Source organism: Chrysemys picta, chromosome 1, assembly GCF_011386835.1.
Source record: "Chrysemys picta bellii isolate R12L10 chromosome 1, ASM1138683v2, whole genome shotgun sequence".
Classification (NCBI taxonomy): domain Eukaryota; kingdom Metazoa; phylum Chordata; order Testudines; family Emydidae; genus Chrysemys; species Chrysemys picta.
This window is the reverse complement of record NC_088791.1, coordinates 118597201-118617688: the sequence shown is the minus strand read 5'-3', so window position 1 is coordinate 118617688 and position 20488 is coordinate 118597201. Positions and strand designations below refer to the sequence as shown.

Genomic DNA, 20488 nt, shown 5'->3' with positions numbered 1-20488 from the left:
GCCAACTACCCTCAAGCCTTTAATTTAACCTGCCTTTTTATATCCCCCATATCATTTACTTTGAAGGGTTTGGAACTTTTCAATGCGACACATAGAGTAAACAATTTTTAAAAATGATTTTTCTGACTTACCCAAGTCTACAAAGCCAATGTCAACATATAGTTTGGCACAGAGGGATCCTAAAAGAAAACCAAATATTGGGCCTATAATTGCAACTGTCTGTACACACCCTGCAAAAAAACACAAGGAAACTGTCATTTTTCTGCCTTAAATGACTCTGTTTTCATACATTGTCATGCTCTGTTCTTGTGTACAGTATCAGTGAAAAGTGATCTGTATCTTAACATGCAGGACCAAATTCTGCCTTCACACACATTGGTGCAAATCCAAAATAATCTCATTCTTATTCCCAGATAATGGAATTGTTCCAGACTAGCTCCAATGTATCAAAAAGCAAAAATTGGCTCATTGCATCCAAATTTCACTTTTGTTTTTTTGCTGTCACCCAATTAACAGACCAAATTCAGCCTGGAATAAGTGATTTCATGGAAATATGTGTTCCAAATTCAGAAGTGCCACCAACAGGGTTGCAAATTATGTATAAAGTGGTCAGAAAACGTGTGTACATTAACCAACATATTTTATTAGTGATGGACAAACCTCAAAAAGGTTCAGCACGTCACATTGGATTAAGTTCAGATGTTTTTTATTTGGCTCTTATCCAACCCACACTCATCTTTTGAGTTTTCAAAATTGATCTGGAAATCTTGCAAGAACAAATTTTTGCATAAAATTTCTGGTAGGTCTCACTTCTAACCAGACTAGAAATACTTAAAAAAAAAAAAAAAAAAAAAAAAAAGGTCTCTAGTGATAAAAACCTTCCAGATGGTATTTCATCTTAATATACAGGTATGGTCACACATGAAACACAATAGGGAAAAAGTTCTTTTAAGTATTTCGACCCTCAACATATGACTGGTTCTGATTCAGTTTGGAGGGAAGATTCCAAGTTTTGATTCTGTTCATAATAGTTTGTCTGTCCATAATTTAAATTCCATGCTACAAATAAATCTATGCTATATACATTTCTATTCCCCTCCAGAGAATTGAGTGTGTAATCCACTAATCCACATGCAGAAGATTTAATAAGATTAAGGTGGCAGCAGGAATCCAAGGCCAAATTATCTTCTCAGTGAAGATAATGGGATTGCACTGGTGTAATCAAGAGTGGAATTTGGCCCCTAAAATGCACACAACTTTTAAATAAAACCTTGAAAATTTTAAACCATACAAGCAAAATAATCAAGACAAGTTAATTTAATGTCACTCATTCTGCTACTGAAAACAACTCAATTTACTTCTTGCAAAAAAATAAGACATTAGGATCAAGTAATTTGAATTATTATATTACCAATGTAGAAAGCAGCACTTTCTTCGCTGGCATAATCGTCAATATACGTAATTCCCAAAGGCTGGATAGGAGTCTCCCCTATCCCACGCAAAAGATTCCCCAGCAAAACATAGATCCACATGGACGATCCAACTTCTTTTTCACATCCTGGATACAGAAAGAGAGTAAAACAAGACATGGTTTGTGACATTTTGACATTGAACACACAGGACTCAGCTCTGTCCTCAGATGTACAGGTACATTTCCTGTTGGCACCTGTGTAACTGGAAGGAAGAACTGAGCCCACAGATTTATTGCAAAGCTAAAACAACACTCCCAAGGCCAGTCGGCAGAATGGAATTTTAAACCACTTCTATGCTGTTTTATGCACCAGATTCAGTGCCTGTGCTGTACCACACACCTCATGCATTTCATCCAAACAGCTAACATTCTGTAGCATTGTGAGCAGAGGTAAAAGGGACTCTAATGGTTCTCTTTAAGTCATACGGGCAAATATCAGTAGAGCCCCTATTGGCTTTGGAATCAATATTTTCCTCAGTGCCACACAGGTAATAGGTTATTTCAATTCCTGGATGGTGCCAATGCAATGACAAAGACCAGGCTTTATTTTATCTTTTGGACCAATAAATGTTGAATGTTGACGTATTTGAGTTTATTGAGATTCCCGCAGAACCTGCACACACGGCTTTAGGGCAGTCATCCCACCTAGCAAGGCACCTGTGAAATTGATGCAGCACCAAGCAGCTGTAAAACCAGCAGATCTATCCCACTGAGAATTCACAATTATGGGGGAATGCTCAGATGGCGTATAGCACTTCCATCCCTGCAATCCTTACCATTCTCCTATATGAAGGTATCTCAGGGTGTTCTTAAGATCTAGCTATCCCTACCCACAGGCAGCTGGAAATAAGCATTTTTCAGGCTGCTTCAATTTATGCCAGGGATCTTACTAGCCTCTGGCTGGCCCCAGGATTGGGGGAATTAAAAGATGGCATTAAAGCAGGCTCAGCTATGTTTCTAGTGCAAAAAGCAGTACAGATATGAAACAAAGATAATTGCCTTTACATGGTTGCTTGGGATATATCTACAAACTATGTTAAAAGAGCATTATTAAGGTCACAAAGTCAGCGCTCAAAAGTTAAGAAATGCCAGAATTAAGGTTGCTTATGCAACCTTAATTTGGCCCCTTAGAGCATGTTGTATTATGATACAGTCTTTAATTACATGATCACATACTATTTATTTTTTTACATAGGGCCTCTGCCTCATTGAGTGCACAGGATGGACGGTGCTCACTTAAGGAGCAGCTATTTAATATTGTTTTCTTCCTGTTGTTCAATGTGTGGCAACATGGAGCTATTCTGGGGATGAATCAGGATTGTGCAGTGAAAGAGGCTGTTGTCTGTGGGACCTCCTGCCTCACTTGTTGCAGAAGCAGAAAAGTACATAGTGAATGAGGCAGAGGATACACAGTGAGAGAAGAGAAGAGGTCCTATTGTTACAGCAGTTGAATGCTGCCCTGGGGAACTGGATTCTATCCCTGCCTCTGCCACAGAATTCGCAATGTATGTGTGATGCTGGACAAGTCACTTAAACCAGAATTTTCACATGTAGTCACAAATTGTGCGTTCCTCGTTTTCTGGGTGCCTGATCTGAGACCCGGGGGATAGATCTGCAGTAGTACTGAGCGCTCACAGCTCCAGCTAAAGTCAATGGGAGTTGTGCTGTGCTTGTTCTTGGAACTGGCTGAACCCATTTGGCCAAAATTTCCACAGAAACTTTCAGCCAGAGGCAGACACAGCATGGAAAATTTCACCCCAAATAGTTAAAATATGGTAACTGAAAACTGGGTCTTATAATGTGACGTATTGGGCAACCTTCATAATAGCCAGTGCTACCAGACCCACCTACATACATACACAATATTTTTTTTAATGGAATATTCTTACCTGCATTTATTTTGGCTTGAGACCTTTCTAAGACTGAGAGTGGTATTTGGCTTTTATCCTGTAGACATGGGGAGATGCTGACAGTAGAATTGGTGGAGGAAGAAAATATCTCATACCTATAGCTGTGTAAAAATCAACATCTTTACTCTTCTCCCCGTTACGATATATTACAACAGAAAATTTCATTGCATCCTCATTGAAGATACACATGTACCAAAGCACTTAAATGAAGTCTCAGGTGCAGCTGATTAAGGTGATCCCAACAAGCTGCATGGATTACAGGTTATATGTATACATGTTGAGAGGGGTTACATAAGTAAATGTATTTTGTAAGAATATTGTACTGTATGAAGTGTGCATGGGGCCACATCCCAGAAGATCACCTGGTATTCTGAGTTCCAAATCTGGTCTAGTGTAGAATACAAAATAGTGGAATTGTCCTCTGGGTCCTACATAGTTCTTTCCTACTCACTATTTTCTGTTTTTATTCGTCACTTCATCATAGACGGCTCCAACGGGCTTTAGATCATGCCCAGAAAGGGCTTACAAATGTCAACTAATCAGAAATGAATTTCAAATTTGCATGGATATTGATGGAATATTTTTTCTATTATTTGCTCAACTATAGTAATAAATAATCTATTTGTAATAAACAATTAATAATAGTAACCAGATTACTCTCTGTTCCCATCAGCACTTCCACAATCAGCGTCTCTGTGGTTTGAATAGGTGCATACAGTGTCTATGTAGTTTAAATAGGTTCATGGGCAAAAGGTAAGTTCTGTGCTAGTGCATTTCTTTCTGAACAGAAAGAACAGATTGCTTTGCACTTACCGTCCCATAAAGAATTGGGGCATCGCAATTAGAAAGGTTCCAGCTGACATTATTAGGCAACCAGCTCCAATTATCTTTGGCCTATGAAGTTTCGCTCCAAAGTAGCTTACAAGAATTATGATTAGGAGATTCCCTTTGAAAAATACAAAAAGGTAACTTGGATTTACAACACACTCATAAGTGAACTACACGCTAAACCAGTCATTCCCAAATCCTGGCCTATATAACAGTTGTTGGGGTCCACAGAAAGATGGCTGCTCACATGGTGGTGGGTCTCCTCCTTGTTTCCAAATAGTTGTGCAAGTGTCCAGGATCAGTTAGGAAAAACATGGGCACCTGTAGAAGCAGCTGGAAACGAGGACCTAGCCAGATGCCAGTCACTGGAAAGAGAGGTGGAATGTCAAGCGGGGTGGGGGGAAGTGGGAAGGGAATGAGGCAGCCAAGTAATAGGACTTTGGGTACCTTAGCCAATAATATATTCCCAGGAGTGCTAAAATGCCACAAAACACTAAACTGAAGAAATTTTGACATAAGTCCAAAGGTTTGATGGTAACTTTACATAATGTCATGTTGGAGATCTCAGTGCAGGAGTACCCTTGGATCCATTGACCAATGGAGGCAATATAGGATTTGACCTTTGTATTCTCACCATTTACCAAGTCACAGAGCTCTCCTGGCTGGATCACACAGGAGGGGATCTCACAGTGACAACGCCAGGGGAGAGAGGGCTGAACAGTGCACAAGAAAATTATTGTCTTTTGTCTACTGCTAACACCAGTGCCAAACCCTTTTAACACTGCTTCAAGGTAACCAATAACCTCCATGGTACATGTCTCTGGTTGGGCTTGCCTAAGGAAAGAATAATACGTGGTCTGATGTATGCAGCTCCCTTACCACAGCACTTAATTACAGAGGTGCCCCCCTGGAATTTTCCCCCATGGTACACCCCATCAGTCCCTGTGGAGCCAACCCCACTGTAGCTGTTGGCCCCAGCTTTCCACGCCCCAAGTCTTTGCTAGGCTCAGCCCCTGCCTCTCAGCCTGGCTTGCCCAGGTGCAGCATCACACCCCCATCCCTGAGAGGGGGACAGGATGAGGCTGGGCAGGCGCCTTGTGGGAAGCCCTGATGTAGGACCTGCCTCACCATGCAGCAGCCGCAAGGCGGAGCAGCACTGGCCTCCCCCTCCCCAATGTGCTCACTCTGGTTTGGCCCCGCAGCCCCTCCGTCATGACAGAGGGAGTGCAGGACCAAAGCTGAATTGGCAGTGGGGCAGCTGCTAGCGCTGCCATTCCTCACCACTGCCAATAGTACACTCTGTGCGTACAACTGAGGGCACCACTGCTGAATTACATGGATAAATGAAATGTCTGCAGCTCAGGCCACACTATGGGTGAATCAGGCTCTGCCACAACCCTGCATTGTGCTATCTAGGGGAGTAGTCTATACCCTGGCTATCATATTTCTCACAATAAAATCCCTGTCCATGCTGGGTCAGAAAAACAGTGCTAACAAGAACCATCTCTAAAGCAGCAGTCACCACCCCAGTTTCAACCATTACCTGGTCAGGGCCACGTTAAGCGCAGTCTCATCACTGTCACACCAAATGTAAACACATATTAAAGGCCACATTTGCTCTTGCCAGATGGATCTCATTTAACTTCAATAGGCCTATGAGATTTGTACGATCATTTGCCACAATGACAGGTGGCATTAGTTTTGTCTGAAAATGAAAGCACCACATACCAATTTCAAAGCTGCCGTCAATAACACCAACCAAAGAAGAAGGGATATCGAATCTTCTTTCTATTTGGGTGATGGTACTTTTTAGATAACTTCCTGACAATGCTTTAGCGAAGTAAACAAAGGATAATGCGCCAAGAAATATCTGTGAGAGAAGTCGATGGTAATTAAGATCATACTATAACAAATATTTTGTTGTATTAATTGAATTAAACATTTTTAAAAATATACTTTTATTATTAATTATTATTATGAGTGATTTTTCTTCGTGTTTGTGAAAGGTGCTGGATTGACAATCTTCTGTTTATCCACAGCTCACGGACAGCAGCAGTTCAAATTTCCTTCACTGTCAGACAACACCACTATTATCTCTAGCAGGAGACAACAAAATGACAAAGCAAACCCTGTCTCTAGGGCTAGGGGGATAATTCAGCCTCCTGTAGAAGCAATTACTGTCAATTTGGATAGGTTTTTTTTCATATGAACACTTATTCACTAGGGAATAGGCTGACAGTAGCAACCCATTTCACATAGGGGACCAGCCATCCAATGGTAATAACTTTAAAACCCTTATCCTGAAAGTTGTTCTTACTAAAGTCACTGGGACCCAGGACAGGAGAATCTGCTACTATGGAGCAACTTGCAGAATAGGGGCTTTAAACAACCCCAATCTGGACTGGATGTTAACCAATGAGCATGAGACAAAAGGTGCTGCATCCCTTTATCAATCCCAGGAGCCATCCTCAAACCTTCATTTTAAAATTCTTCATATGAAAAATGTCCTTTGTAGAACTATCTTTCCCCCATCAAACATCCTGTCATATAGTAACTTCAGTGTTTATATGTTTTTTTCTTATGTCTGCGTGATGGGGTATATAAACCCCACACAGGGATAGAAGAGGGTTAAGGAGCAGTTCTAGGCCCAAGTGGTCCCATCCCACTGCACCTGCAGAGCCTGCTCCAGCAGGAGGTGGAGTTTAAAAGCAAGCCAGACAGCTCAGAAAGGGGGACAGGGATAGCAAGTGGTGAAAGATCTATCTGAGAGTGCCCAAGTAAGGGTACAGTGGGAGCTGTTGCTGCAGAGAAGGGGGGTCCGCAAGCAACAGGTACCCAAGGCCGCAGAAGAGGACCAGATTAAAGATCCTTAAGGATTAAAGAACCCCGCACTCTAGCTTTTCTCGGATTGTTTGTGAGAATATGACCATGCACTGAGCTGAGAAAGTAAATGGTAGGAAGTGGTCGAGGGAGGTAACCTCAGAGCACGCCTGGGTGCTTGATATTACCGCCTCTCACAGAGCCCTGGGTCAGAGCCCTGCAGAGAGGGCGGGCCTGGGCTCCCCTACCAACCAGCAACAAGGGTGACATAACCTGAGGTAAGAGAGATAAAGACGTTGTGAGGTCTTCAGGGGCCTGGAGCTGAGCCAAGCCAGAAACTCTTTCTGGGGGGGATGTTGGACTTCTACACTTTGTTAGACAAAAGGGGTGGACTTCAATAGTGACCTGGGTGGAGGGACAAGTTACTATCTGCCAGAAGAGAGACCACCACTGTGCTGGAGTGACAACCGGGCTGAGGACACTAGAGATGGGGGAGATTTATGATCTAGGGACCTAGCCATTACATGGTACCATGAGTAAGGCCAGCCCTAACACAGACTAGATTTCTGTGTACTGTATCTGTTAAATGGAGACTCCCCACATCTCTTTTTGCACAGCTAGTTATTTTCAGTCAGATGCAACCAGCTCCAGAATAGAGTCAAACACTGTGTGCTTTCTAATGGAGGCCACACGTCGTTTTTTCACTATCAAACAAAGGCTGTGCTGACTGCACGTATATGGCTTTTCTTTGTGTAGGAAAAAAACCATAGCAATGATGCACGTCACAATGTATAACACACACCAAGGGCCACACTCTCCACCATGCTGTGCATTTATGACTATCCCAAGTACAATTACACAAAACGGGGTAAATCAAGAGCTCCATAGGAACACTTCCCTCCTAGTACATAATTTGGTCTATTGATTGTAGAATTGGTATTGAAGTTTAATGCAAACTTTCGCATTGGGCTTTCTAATTTCCCAGTGTCCCACTTGCATTGCTTCCCAGCACGGGCTGCTACCGCGGAAATTTCCTAAGTGCCTGCTATAATTTAAATAAAACTTTCCCCACTTTGTATGGTATGAACAGTATTTCCCACCAGGAGGGCTTTCAGAAAGCTTTCCAAGGAAAATAAGCATAACTGTCATTTTCCTTTGTGTGTGCGTTAATGACTTTGGATTTTATATGGTCATGTAAAAACATGAATATGATTTTCAGGGGTAGATGATGTAATGAAAACAGGACTTCAAACCTCTTCGTTTTCAGACCTATTTTGATGTCAGTTTTCTTAAATGTCTTGGAACTACCTAAGAGGGAACCTGACATCAGGAGGTAGCAAAAATGCTTCTGAATTAAACTTGCAATGTAGAAATGCCCAGGATGTTCCATCCTTCTCCAGCTCACTTCCAAACATAGATAAAGTTGGGTGTTGACCTCACCATAAATCATCTGGTGCTTTTTTTGGTAAGTAAACTTAAGTGCAAAGTTTGTGAAAGGCTGGCCGTTTACAAAACCAATTTGCCGAATCTCCTCATTATTCAAGTTTTCTAGAGGTTAACTGACCCAGCTTTCCAGGCCCGGAAGCGTGATAGCAGCAAAATTTCCAAACTGGACTAATTGTTTGAGCTATAATATTCGTGTATTTTGGAGGCAATAAGCTGATTCCTGAGTGGCTGAACTGTGACTGAAGGTTTATTCAATGAGGGAATCAGATTATTGTTGAGCAAACAGAGGGGCAATGATTTTATTGCTATTATAATGTAGGTTTAATTAATACCACTTGTTTTTAATTTCTCAGCAACTATGGCCCAGTTTTCAGCCATCAGTGGATATCTGTGTGGTGGTAGATAAGACCAATGGAAATATTCAGGAGTTTATGTTGTCAGAGTTGTCATTTTATTCTGTACAAAATTACCAGAATCATTGTATCACAGAGCAGATTATCTGGTATGGGCTGTAATTTACAGGCTCCAATCTCATTGAAACCAATGGGACTCTTTCTATGAATATGGACTCTTTCTATGGCTCAGATTGTAACTGGAAACAATGGTCTGTAACAATGGAAAACCAGAAGGAATAAAGAATGTGAAGGGGAGCAAGAATTAGGCAAAGCCAAAGATGTTCTGATTCAGATTGTGACTACATATACCCCAGTGAACTCAACTCACACCACAGCAGAAGCCGATCCCTGGAGTGCAGATTGCAAGAAAAGACCAGTTGCATGAAAAAGTAACTGATCTTCTACCGCCCGCTTGTGCAGGGCTGATTTCCAGAGGGAGTGCTCTTCCAGGATGGTATTGTAATGTGAATGTGTTGTGACATTATCACATTGCAAAGCTACATCACAAGTCTGAGGCTGCTGAAGTTGAACTCACAAGAGAGTGCTCTCATTCAAGCACAGCAATTTTGGGTGGGCTCAGAGTTTGATGAGAACCAAAAAAAACAACACATTACTGTTGGTTTTCAGGATCTCTCATTCATAGTACCACAAATCAAAATTCATGTTTGTTCCATCAGTGAAGTGTTCAAGATGTATGTAAAGTAGTAGGAATCATTTTTCAAATTCCAGAAACCTATGTTACCAGGACTGCCAATTAAAAAAAAAAAAAAAGACATTTACTGACCCCACACACTGGTACTACAAATATTTACTATTCCAGAGGTTCTCAAACCAGGACCGTCTCTAAGCACCAGCAAACCAAGCATTTGCTTGGGGCGGCACAATTTTTTTTTTTTTTGCTTGGGGCGGCAAAAAACCTAAAGCCGGCCCTGTCTCAAGCTCCATTCAAGTGGTCCGCAGACAGTTCCCTCTAAGGTGCACACCTGGGTAGGCATGGCTCCACTAATTAGGTGCCTGGACCCTGGAGAAGATGCACATGTAAGGTGAGGTGGTGGCCTTGGAGGGAATGGGGGTAGGTGGGAGGGGGCAGTGGGGTGAGAAGAGCGGGTGGGGGGAATTTGGGACATGCAGGGCTGCGGCGGCCAGAGAAAGAGGTGACTTTCCCCAGCTCCAGGGCTGCGGCTGCCGGGGAGAGATGGCCCTCCTTCCCAGCCCCAGCTCTGGGGCTGCTGTGGCGTGGGAGAGACCCCCCCTCCTTCCCAGCCCCAACTCGGGGGCTGCTGCAGTGTGAGAGAGAGGGAGAGACCCCCCTCCTTCCCAGCCAGAGCTCAGGGGCTGCCATGGCGTGGGAGAGAAGGCACATCCATCTGCTTAGAAAGGCAAGACTACTGATATTAAAATATGAGTTGTGCGCTTTTATTTGTAGAACAAAAAACCATTCATTATTATTAAGGGTTTTTTTATATAGCGCTTTTATCCAAAGCACTTTACAATAGTTAGCTAATGGTACAAATGACATTAGGAAAGCTCATTAAGTGGTCCGCCGAGACCCTCGGAGATTTTCAAGTGTTCCGCGAAAAAAAAAAGTTTGAGAACCAGTGTACTATTCTATTGTTAACTCAGGGAAATACCATGGGCTGGTAACTGTGGGTAAATATTAGTTGTTAATAGTGGCTACTGAACACACATTACACGTGAGCCTGAACCATGGCCCCAGAGCTGAACATCCCCAAAAGTTAGGGAAATTTGAATCAGCATCAGAACTTCATAAATTAGATCCATCTATATCACTTTTACACTGAATGGAAAAAGGGTAACATTCCAGTGAGAAATATACTGGGGGGGAAACGCATCCAGCAACAAAACTTCAGCCATTCAATGGTCTGTGCTGTAAAATTCAGAGCTCTTCCTTACCTTTATACCTCCACAGCACGTTTGTTTCTCCTTGGAAGCAGAAGATTCAGATTTAGATGAAGACCTGTCAATTGGCAGGATTATGGTTTTTGAGAACAATTGAGCGTTTTCTTTTGCTGAATTCTCCATGATAATATCGCCGGTCTCTAATCTAGAAGACACCAAGAACATTTTAAAAGGGTAAAGTAGGGGCTCCGCACTGAAAGCTTATGTCACATAACATTAAAACCTGCCAAACTGCTTCCTGTGCAGACAGCAATTACCAGTTTATAATCAAAATAGACATGGGGAGTTAGAAGTTTACTTATGGAAATGTGCAATCAGATTACCTATACAAGATAGATAAAATTACTATCATACACAATAAACTAACTGTGTTTTCATTCCCTATCAGTGCTGCATAGATTTGATTTTGCTAGGCATTTGACCAAGCATTGCTAGTAAATATTACTCTTTAACTTCACATAGAGATCATTAGGTTTAAAGATAAGCTAATTGTTTTAAGTGCCATCAAATTTTCTCTACCTCCTTGATATCAGTCAATGAGCAACATGAAAAATAATGTGGCTTTAATTCGCTATGATAACTTGCCAGTTCAGATGGGACCATAAGTCTCAATGATCTTGTCAACGATTACAGGAAAAAAGCCTGAACTTGTGTCTTGGCAGGTAAATAGAAGGAGGTAGATTAAAAACCAAATATTTTGTTTTCAAATATTAATATCTCCACGATTCTTAAAACCATGCCTACATACCACTGTGCCTTGTTAATCATTTCAGTCCCTAAATTGGTTTAGGAAATATTTTTAATCTCTTGTGTTGACCTTTAAGCAACCCTAGGTTTCACAGAACAGAAAAGGTCGGCCAAAAATAGGGAAACGTTAAAGCTGCCATTCTTTTATAGAATCATAGAATCACAGAGCTATGGCTGGATCAAGTACACCTAGACCATCCTTGACATGTGTTTGTCTAACCTGTTCTTAAACCTTCAATGATGGGGATTTCACAACCTGCCTTGGAAGCCTATTCTGGTGCTTAACTATCCTTATAGTTAGAAGTTTTTTCTTTATATCTAACCTAAATCTGCCTTACTGCAGATTAAGCCCAGTCCTACCTTCAGGGGACACGGAGAACAATTGATCACAATCTCATTTATAACCGCCCTTAACATATTTGAAGACTATTCTGAGGTGCTCCCTCAGTCTTCTTTTCTCAAGACTAAACAAGCCCAATTTTTTTAACCTTTCATTATAGGCCAGGTTTTCAAAACCTTCTCTTTTTTGTTGCTCTCCTCTGTCCACACCTTTCCTAAAGTGTAGTGCTTAGAATTGGACACAGTACGCCAGCTGAGGCCTCACCTATGCCTAGTTGTGCAGGACAATTACCTCCCATGTCTTACGTATGATGCTTCTGTTGTAAGTACCCCCAGAATATTAGCCTTTTTCACAGCTGCATCATATTTTGACTCATATTCAATTTGTGATCCACTATAATCCCTATACCTTTTCAGCAGTATTACCACCAAGCCAGTTATTCCCCATTTTGTAGTTGTGCATTTGATTTTTCCTTGTTAAGTGAAGTTCTTTGCACTTGTCTATATTGAATTACATCTTGTTGAATTCAGACCAATTCTCCAATTTGTCAAGGTCATTTCATGCTCATCCTGTCTGCCAAAGTGCTTGCAACCCCCAGCTTCGTGTCATCTGCAAATTTTATAAGCATGCTCTGCACTCCATTATCCAAGTTGTTAATGAAAATATTGAATAGTATTGGATCCAGAACTGACTCCACTAGCGATACCTTTCCAGTTTGACAGTGAACCATCGATAACTACTCTGAGTACAGTCTTTCAACCAGCTGTTCATTCACTTTATAGTAATTTCATCTGGCCCACATTTCCCTAGTTTGCTTATGAAAATGTCATGTGGGACTGTGTCAAAATCTTTACCAAAATCAAGATATATTAACTGCTCCCCCCATCCAGTAGGCTAGTAACCCTGTCAAAAGAAGGAAATTTGGTTGGTTTAGCATGATTTATTCTTGACAAGTCCATGCTGGCTATTCCTTATAACCCTATTATCTTCTAGGTGCTTATGAATTGATTGATTAATAATATGTTCCGTATGTAGATATAGAGACGTAGATCTAAGATATAGATCGTCACAACTTTCCAGGGCATCTGAGGACTAAGTGGTTGTCTCTCTGGAAACTTAGGTGCCAATCGGATGTAGTGTTAGGCTTAACCGTATTTAACTAGATGTACAAATTTATGCAAATATTTGCCGAATGAATGGATGGAGCCCTTCGCTGTACCTGGAGTCTCAACCAGGTAGAAGGAGGCCATAAATGAGAAGTAGTATACTTCCATTGAGAGCATTGCATCATGCCAGTGGAAATAACAACTGATGACCTGTGTTCACGTGACAGGGTATTGAACTTTGTCACCCCGACCAAAGCCTGAGTAGGGCTTGGAAAAGAAGTTTATTTTCTTGCCAGCACTCCTGTGTATCAGGCAGGAAAGCTGGTTCTGTGATTAGGGCACTAGCCAGAGACTCTGGAAACTTGGGTTCAATTCCTGCTTTGCCACAAACTTACTTTGTGACTTTGGGCAAGTCAGTCCATGTCTACACATGGGCACTGTAGCTATGCCAACATAACTCCGTAGCATCGACACAGCCTACAGTAATGGAATGGGTTTCCTGTTACGGTAGGAAATCCATCTTCCCCGTCAATGGAGGCATTCTTCCATCAACCGACTTGCATCTACACCAGGGGTTAGTTCGCCATATCTACGGCGCTCATAGGGTGTGGATTTTTCATACCCCTGAGCACAGTAGCTATGTCAGGTTAAGTGTGGACTTAAACCTCTCTGTGTAATAGGAATAATAGCACATCCCTAGCTCACATGGTGTTGTGAGGAGAAACATTATACAGTGTGAGGTGCTCAAACTCTATGGTGATGGGGGCCATATAAGCACACGTGATACATAGTACACCAGGGGTGGGCAAACTATGGCCCGGGGGCTGCATCCAGAACTCCTGCATGGCTCCTGGAAGCAGCAGCATGTCCCCCATCCGGCTCGTACAAATAGGGGCAGACAGGGGTCTCCACACACTGCCCCTGCCCCAAGCACTGCCTCCACAGCTCCCATTGGCTGGGAACTACAGCCAATGGGAGCTGCCTGGCCGCGCCTCCGCATAGGAGCTGGAGGGGGGACATGCCGCTGCTTCCAGAGGCTGCTTGAGGTAATCACCAACCGGAGCTTGACTCCCTCCCATGCTCCAACCCCCTGCCCCAGCCCTGATCGCCCTCCCACCCTCCAAACCCCTTGGACCCAGCCCGGAGCACCCTCCTACACCCCTAACCCCTCATCCCTAGCCCTACCCAGAGTCCGCACCCCAACCCCCTGCCCCAGCCTGAAGCCCCCTCCCGCACCCTGAACTCCTCATTTCTGGCTCCACCCCAGAACCTGCAGCCCCAGCTGCAGCACTACCACGTTCTCCTGGAAGCAAGAGGTAATGTACAGAAATAAAAGAGAGGGAAGTCCTCCACACTGCTACCAGAGGCACAGAAGATCTACAACCTATATTCCAGAGGGACCACGAAGTGGACTGCATTCTGATAGACACAATAACTGAGAAATTTCAATAATTCTCTGATCTCTTGGGATAGGCACATTTTCTAATAACCTGTTCCCAGATGAGACGACTGAGCGTTATCCTCTGACCATCGGTATTAAAGATAAGTCATGTTCATTTTAAGAGTTAAGATATGGACTAATTAAAGACTAAATTATCTGTGGAATAACTGAATATCACTGGCAGCAGTGAATAATGTTACAGGGCACCTATTGTACAGGAGTGAATGTATGGACGAGTGCCCAAATACTAAGCTAATGGGTGCTTTAGCAACGTGTGTAACAATAAAGTAATAATAAGACACTGTAACAATGCATTTTGCTTGTGAATTATCAAAAAAGGCATCAAACCATTAGGCCTTAATTTCAGTCTCTGGTAAGGAAAGGTCAAGTCTGGAATAGCAGTGTAGGCCCATTAACTATATCACCTGGAGAAGCTTTCACAACACCTTCCCATGCTGTGTTTCACTCCAGCCAGTGCTACCCATGCCTCACTTTACGAGTATCACAATAATCCCACATTAAAAATAAAAGATATCAGTAATGACACAAATTACTACCGGGAAGATGTTTATGTTGTCTTTTTCATTACTGTATAGTCCCAAGAAGAAGAAGTGGGCTGTAGTCCACGAAAGCTTATGCTCTAATAAATTTGTTAGTCTCTAAGGTGCCACAAGTACTCCTGTTCTTCTTTTTGTGTATAGTCCCAAACACTTGAATAACAACCTCTGACAGAGGCCCGATTACATGACTGTTTTGGATGACTATGACTCCGAACTTGGCGCTCAGCAGTCTAGACCTGCAAAACTACACCAAATTCTATTTTGTTGTACATTTCTTTCCTGGTATTTTTAGGTTTAAAAGTACAAAGCAAGGGAAGTTAAGCATTATACTGACTAACTCCTTCCCCTATAAATATATTGGGCCCTGATGTAACATTGAATTCAAGCCCTGTGTATTTTATATGGATATATATTTTGCAGGATATCTTCTGTCCATCTGAGGGCAACATCCTGAACATCTTTCTCAGTTTTCCTCAGTACTTATTCCGGGAAAATTTCCAGTCAGTGGAAGCTTGTCTGAGTAAGGAATGAGGGGAAAATGGAGATGTATGTGTGTGCATATATACACACCCCTTAGTACAAAGATTTTTTAAAAAACAGGCTATAAGGCAAGATCAGCCCCTCATATCTTCATGCTACAAAAACATAACACTTTCCACTCTATAGTAGTAACAATTATTTGCGGTACAAATATTAAAATATTTTTTTAAACCAAAAAGACTATCTAAACCTTGAAATTAGGGCACTATGCAATCTGAAATATTAAGTCTTCAAAACAAATCACAAAACATTGTATGGGTGGGTTATTGAGCCATAAACTGATTTGGGATGATCTGATACAACACAGTTCTTTAATGGTAACTGGCAGTTGCTTAGACTTCTAGCAGAAGACAAAAACAACAAGTTTCAACTGTAGAATCATTAAAACTACACTACAGTATAACATAAAAACAGAGATAAACAGGTACACACACAATTTTATAAATAGTCATAGCTTTGTACAACCATACACTTGTAGAATGTTACTATTCTTTATCACAGAAAATAATCTAATATGTAAAATATAATCTCCTGACATTAAGAGACACATTAAAATGGGTGAAATTACATTCTAACCTGCTCATTGATATTTCTTAGATAAACATAGAATGCATGCATTAATTATCTCTGTATGGAACTTTCATTTTTTCAAGTGGATCTCTTATCTGGAACAACAGAATATAATCCTACTTAGTCTTACCTAGTTTATGCTACCCCCACAATCTTCCAAAATACTGTTTGTATATTCTGTGACAGTTAAGGTATTTGGTCCCTGAGATATAGGCAGTAGATAGTGTTGTGCAAATATACACCAAGTAAGCGTGACTAGTAAAAGTGCTTCTGATGGCAGCCAGGTAGTGTTGATTTATCTTTCTCTGAGGCTGAATCATGTTTCATAATCATAATTACTAATAACAGCGCCACTTGGAATTTATATAGCACTTTAACATCTTTCAAATGGCATACAGACATTAACTATTAATCACTGCCATTTCCTTGAATTTGGTTTCTATTTAGCAGTTCTGAGTCATTTTGGGGCCATTTATGAGGGACTGAAAAAGAGTAGGAAATAGAAATCAACTAGCTATTGAAGTGGGCACCAAAAACTATATAGCGTTCTATTGTTTTCTGTTACCAAATTTCTTCTAAAAAACCTTCAGACTAATTCTTCTCTTATGTATAGCTGATCAACCCAATAGCTTCAAGGAACAGGTATGGGCATAAGTGAAAGCAGGGGCTGGTTCTGATGGTGTAAAAATGACAATTTTTAACAACTATCCCCACAATGGAAGAGCTTCTCTCAAGGAAGGCTCTGGGAATAATATAGAAGACACCAAACTAAGACCTTTTAGGTTCTACTGAGATAGATGGTGGGGTTTTTTTGTTTTATTTTTGTTGTTGTTCTTTCATATCTTTTACCACAGTTATGGCAAATCAGGAACAGCACAAACCAAGGGCATTTTGCCTTAAAATTGCCGTCAGTGGGACAATTTACATAAATAAAGCAGATGGAATGTGGCCCTCTCTGATGTTCAAAGGAAAACAAAAGACTTTAGATGAATAGATTGAAGTGAAAAAAACTCTTGCACTTTTAATTAATCATTTTGTGGTTGAAACAGCCTGCTGAGCTTGGCTGAGCAGTGGGGCAGCTGTGTATTAGACTGATATTCTGTTTAATGGATTTACTGGCCATGGTATCTAGCAATCTCGCTTCCTTCCCCCTGAGGGAAGAGGTTAAAGCACTCACCCTCCTATTTTCACATGTCTCCCTCCAGCTGTCCAGGGTGCTGGAACCCTTTTTATAAAGTCCTTTTTCCTGAAGAGCAGAGAAATAGCACCCCTGCTAACCAATTTATGACACTCTGCTCCCTCACCCTCCCAGCTGGTGGGGATATAGTGCTGCACCCTGCTGTATGATCTGAAAAAGTGTGTGTGTGTATGTGTGGAGAGGGCTGAGCAGACCAGACAATTCCCCAACTCCCCCTGAAGAGATACTTATTTCACACTTCCAACCCCAGTCCTTGAGAAACCCTTTCTCTCCCACTGGATCCCTGAAGGTGCATCTAATTTGGCAATCAACTCCCTCTCATATTTATTACCATCCAACATAGAAGGGCATTAACTGGACTGGGGGGGGAGAAGGGGGAGGGACTGTGCACTTAACAAAATGAGCCCACCAGCCTGTGCAAAATGGATCTCAAGAAAGAGGAGAATTAAAACCATATCTTACCTGGCAGTAGCAATTCCAAAGGATGGTGTTTACCAATCTACAGTAGGTATGTACACACACACACACACACACACACACACACACACACAGAGAGAGAGAGAGAGAGAGAGAGAGAGAGAGCGCGCCCAGCATGGAAGTGGCAAAAGTTTGAAGGAAAACCTCCTCTTACAAGCTACTCAGCCTAGAGAAGGTAGATCTTACACTGGAGGTAGAGAGAGAGTGAGAAACATAGGGGGTGGGTGAACTGCTGTCTTTTGTTCTGCTTGAGGGATCTGTGTGTTTGTCTCCCCCGCCCCCATCCCCCACCTTGTCATTTTTTCCCTTTCTTCCCTCCTATAGATTGCACTAATCACACTGCCAAAGCAAAGACCATGGGTGCTGTGATCTCAAATCCTGGAAGAGCAGTTAACTTCCTCCGTCCCTTTGGGATATTTTTCTTTGCAACTTGCTGCAAGTTTGACATAAGCACGTGATAATGCTTTTTATAAAAATAGTCCTGAGCTTCTTAATTGCCTGTTCCCAAGAAATAAAAGACTTCAGGGTGGGGGTGGGGTGGGGCGGGTCTTGACAAAAGAGGAGAGAGTGGGGGCTGTAGGGAAGAAAGGGTACTCACAAAGCTTTCTCTTCCTAGCCAGAGATTCTTTTACGTCAGCAGTTCTTGGTGGTGGTGATTTGCATCTGAACCTTTGAGACCATAGTATTTTAAAATATGCCCTGCTTCCCCAAAAGCCCCTGAAGCAGAATCCCCTCATACATTAAAGTGACAGAAACTAATTTCACACGAGCTCCCCCTTTTCTTAAAATTTTGAGAACTGGCAGTGGCCTTTGCCAAAGGTAAGGAAACTTGTTCAACATGGGAGCTTCTGAAATCTTCCCCTCTGCTCCAGCCCTGTATTTTACTGATCTCTAGGCTTTGCATGTTTAAATGGCTGCATGAATTCATAGTAATATGTTATTTTAAAGAGGGTGATTAGTTTCAAGTGCAACCACTGGGATTGTGAGTGGTTATAAATCCAGCATGTTCCGCTAACTTGTGAGATTTAATTAGACCAACAGTTGAAGGTATTACTGTAAATTCTTCTTCCTTCCCCTCTGCCCCAAAAGAGTATGTCGCTATGGTAGCTAAAACTTCAGTGATACCAGAATTGGTGCTGAGCCAAATACAGGGCCATGGAGCAGATTTCTACTTTATTTGATTTAATACAAATACAAATTTGTATCCGCTCCTTAATTATATCTCCATTTTTGAGTCGTTAATATGGTTGGAGTTTTATTATGCCTGCGCACAAATCACATTTTGTACCAAGGCGTGCCTTATGCTCTGGTTTTGTGTTTTTTAAAAATTCAGAACTATCTCCTTTTCTGAGAGGTTTCAGGGTGCCTAAAAGTCCATCGGAATCAGTTATTATGAGAATTAGGATCGTTCAGAGAAAGGCCTACAATCTGTTTCCTCCTCCTATCTGGGGAAAGAGAGCCTCGCCCTGCCTATCCAACCTTTAACCTTATCACAAGGTCAACTCCCACCTTCACTCCAATGAGGCCAACCTCAGTCCCCTGAGTGTCCGCTTCTGGCACTCTCCCCTATGCTGCCCCATCGAGTGGATGAAGCTCCTATTCAAAATCCATTAAGCCACCACCGGATCCTCTGTCGAGTCACTCCTCCAAGCTCCCATAATGCAAACAGGAGACTGCAGCCTGGCAACAGCTAGACAGGGGCTAAGCTGTGATTACTGATCCTCATTCCCTATGAATTGCCAACATTTTCTTTTTGTTACCCTGTCATCTCCACAACCCCCAACTCGACCCACTGGCTTGACTCAGCAACCTCTTACGTTGTGTCTTTTGTACTCTGAGCTCTTTGGGGCAGGCACTGACATTTGCTGTATGCTTGTTCAGAACCCAGAACAATAGTGCCCCAAACTGATGGGACCTGAAGCGCTAACACAATAGAAGTGTTAAATAATAACATCACCACCACCAAACAATTCCTGCACAACAAATCTCTTGACTCACCATTCATAATGTATTCAGCACTTCTCAACACCTAAGGCTAGGCAGTTTTACCTCAATATGAATTTGACTTAAATACCACAGGAGAAATAAACTAAACTGCTATACAAGAGTTCCCCACCTATTGTGTTTTGGATACTCAAACACAAGGTTCAGGACTTAATCCTGCAGCTCTTACTCATGGGATAAATGCAGAAACTTGCAGCAGATTTCTACATGTCGAGATCTAGTACAAATTATTATCCATTGAGAACTGACCTCAAGAAGATTGAAATCATCATTGGTCACTGCCAGCTGGCCCTTTTTGCACAAAGTCTCTGCACATAGACCGCTGAAGATCAGACTTGAGGTCAGGACCAGGAGACTACCCAGTTATGGACTGGCAGTAGCCATGCATTTACCTGCAATTAATCTGGCTACACCAGATCAGTAATAACCCTGTGGAATACATGGAATAAAACCACACAGTGTTGTTATGGGCACTCGGTGGTATAGATCTCTGCCATTATATGATTGTTGTTATCCATTCCTCAATTACTTCTCCATTGTGTATTGATAATGCAGTTGGAGTATTACACTGTATGCAGGTCACATTTTGTACCTCAACATGCCTTATTTCCAAATTTCTAAATGCACAAAAACAAGTATTTATTTCCCTCTCTCCTCCCATATTCAATCAGGCACCAAATGTGCGGCAACTCATAAATTCAGAGTGCTAAACAAT

At 42.0% G+C, this 20488-nt stretch overlaps 1 protein-coding gene across 1 annotated transcript in view; it reads right to left on the bottom strand.

Annotated features, from left to right (window-relative positions):
- Positions 1-17984, bottom strand: part of SLCO1C1 (solute carrier organic anion transporter family member 1C1) — a 50804-nt gene extending 32820 nt beyond the window's left edge. Inside the window, exons 1-7 of the mRNA XM_005296587.5 lie at positions 17755-17984; positions 10785-10935; positions 5938-6079; positions 4195-4327; positions 3361-3482; positions 1412-1558; positions 132-230 (exon numbers count right to left, since the gene is read on the bottom strand). Of these exons, the coding sequence (XP_005296644.1) occupies positions 132-230; positions 1412-1558; positions 3361-3482; positions 4195-4327; positions 5938-6079; positions 10785-10913 (772 nt within the window). The 5' untranslated portion in view covers positions 10914-10935; positions 17755-17984. The remainder of the gene's footprint in view (positions 1-131; positions 231-1411; positions 1559-3360; positions 3483-4194; positions 4328-5937; positions 6080-10784; positions 10936-17754) is intronic.
- Between the last annotated feature and the right edge of the window lie 2504 nt (positions 17985-20488).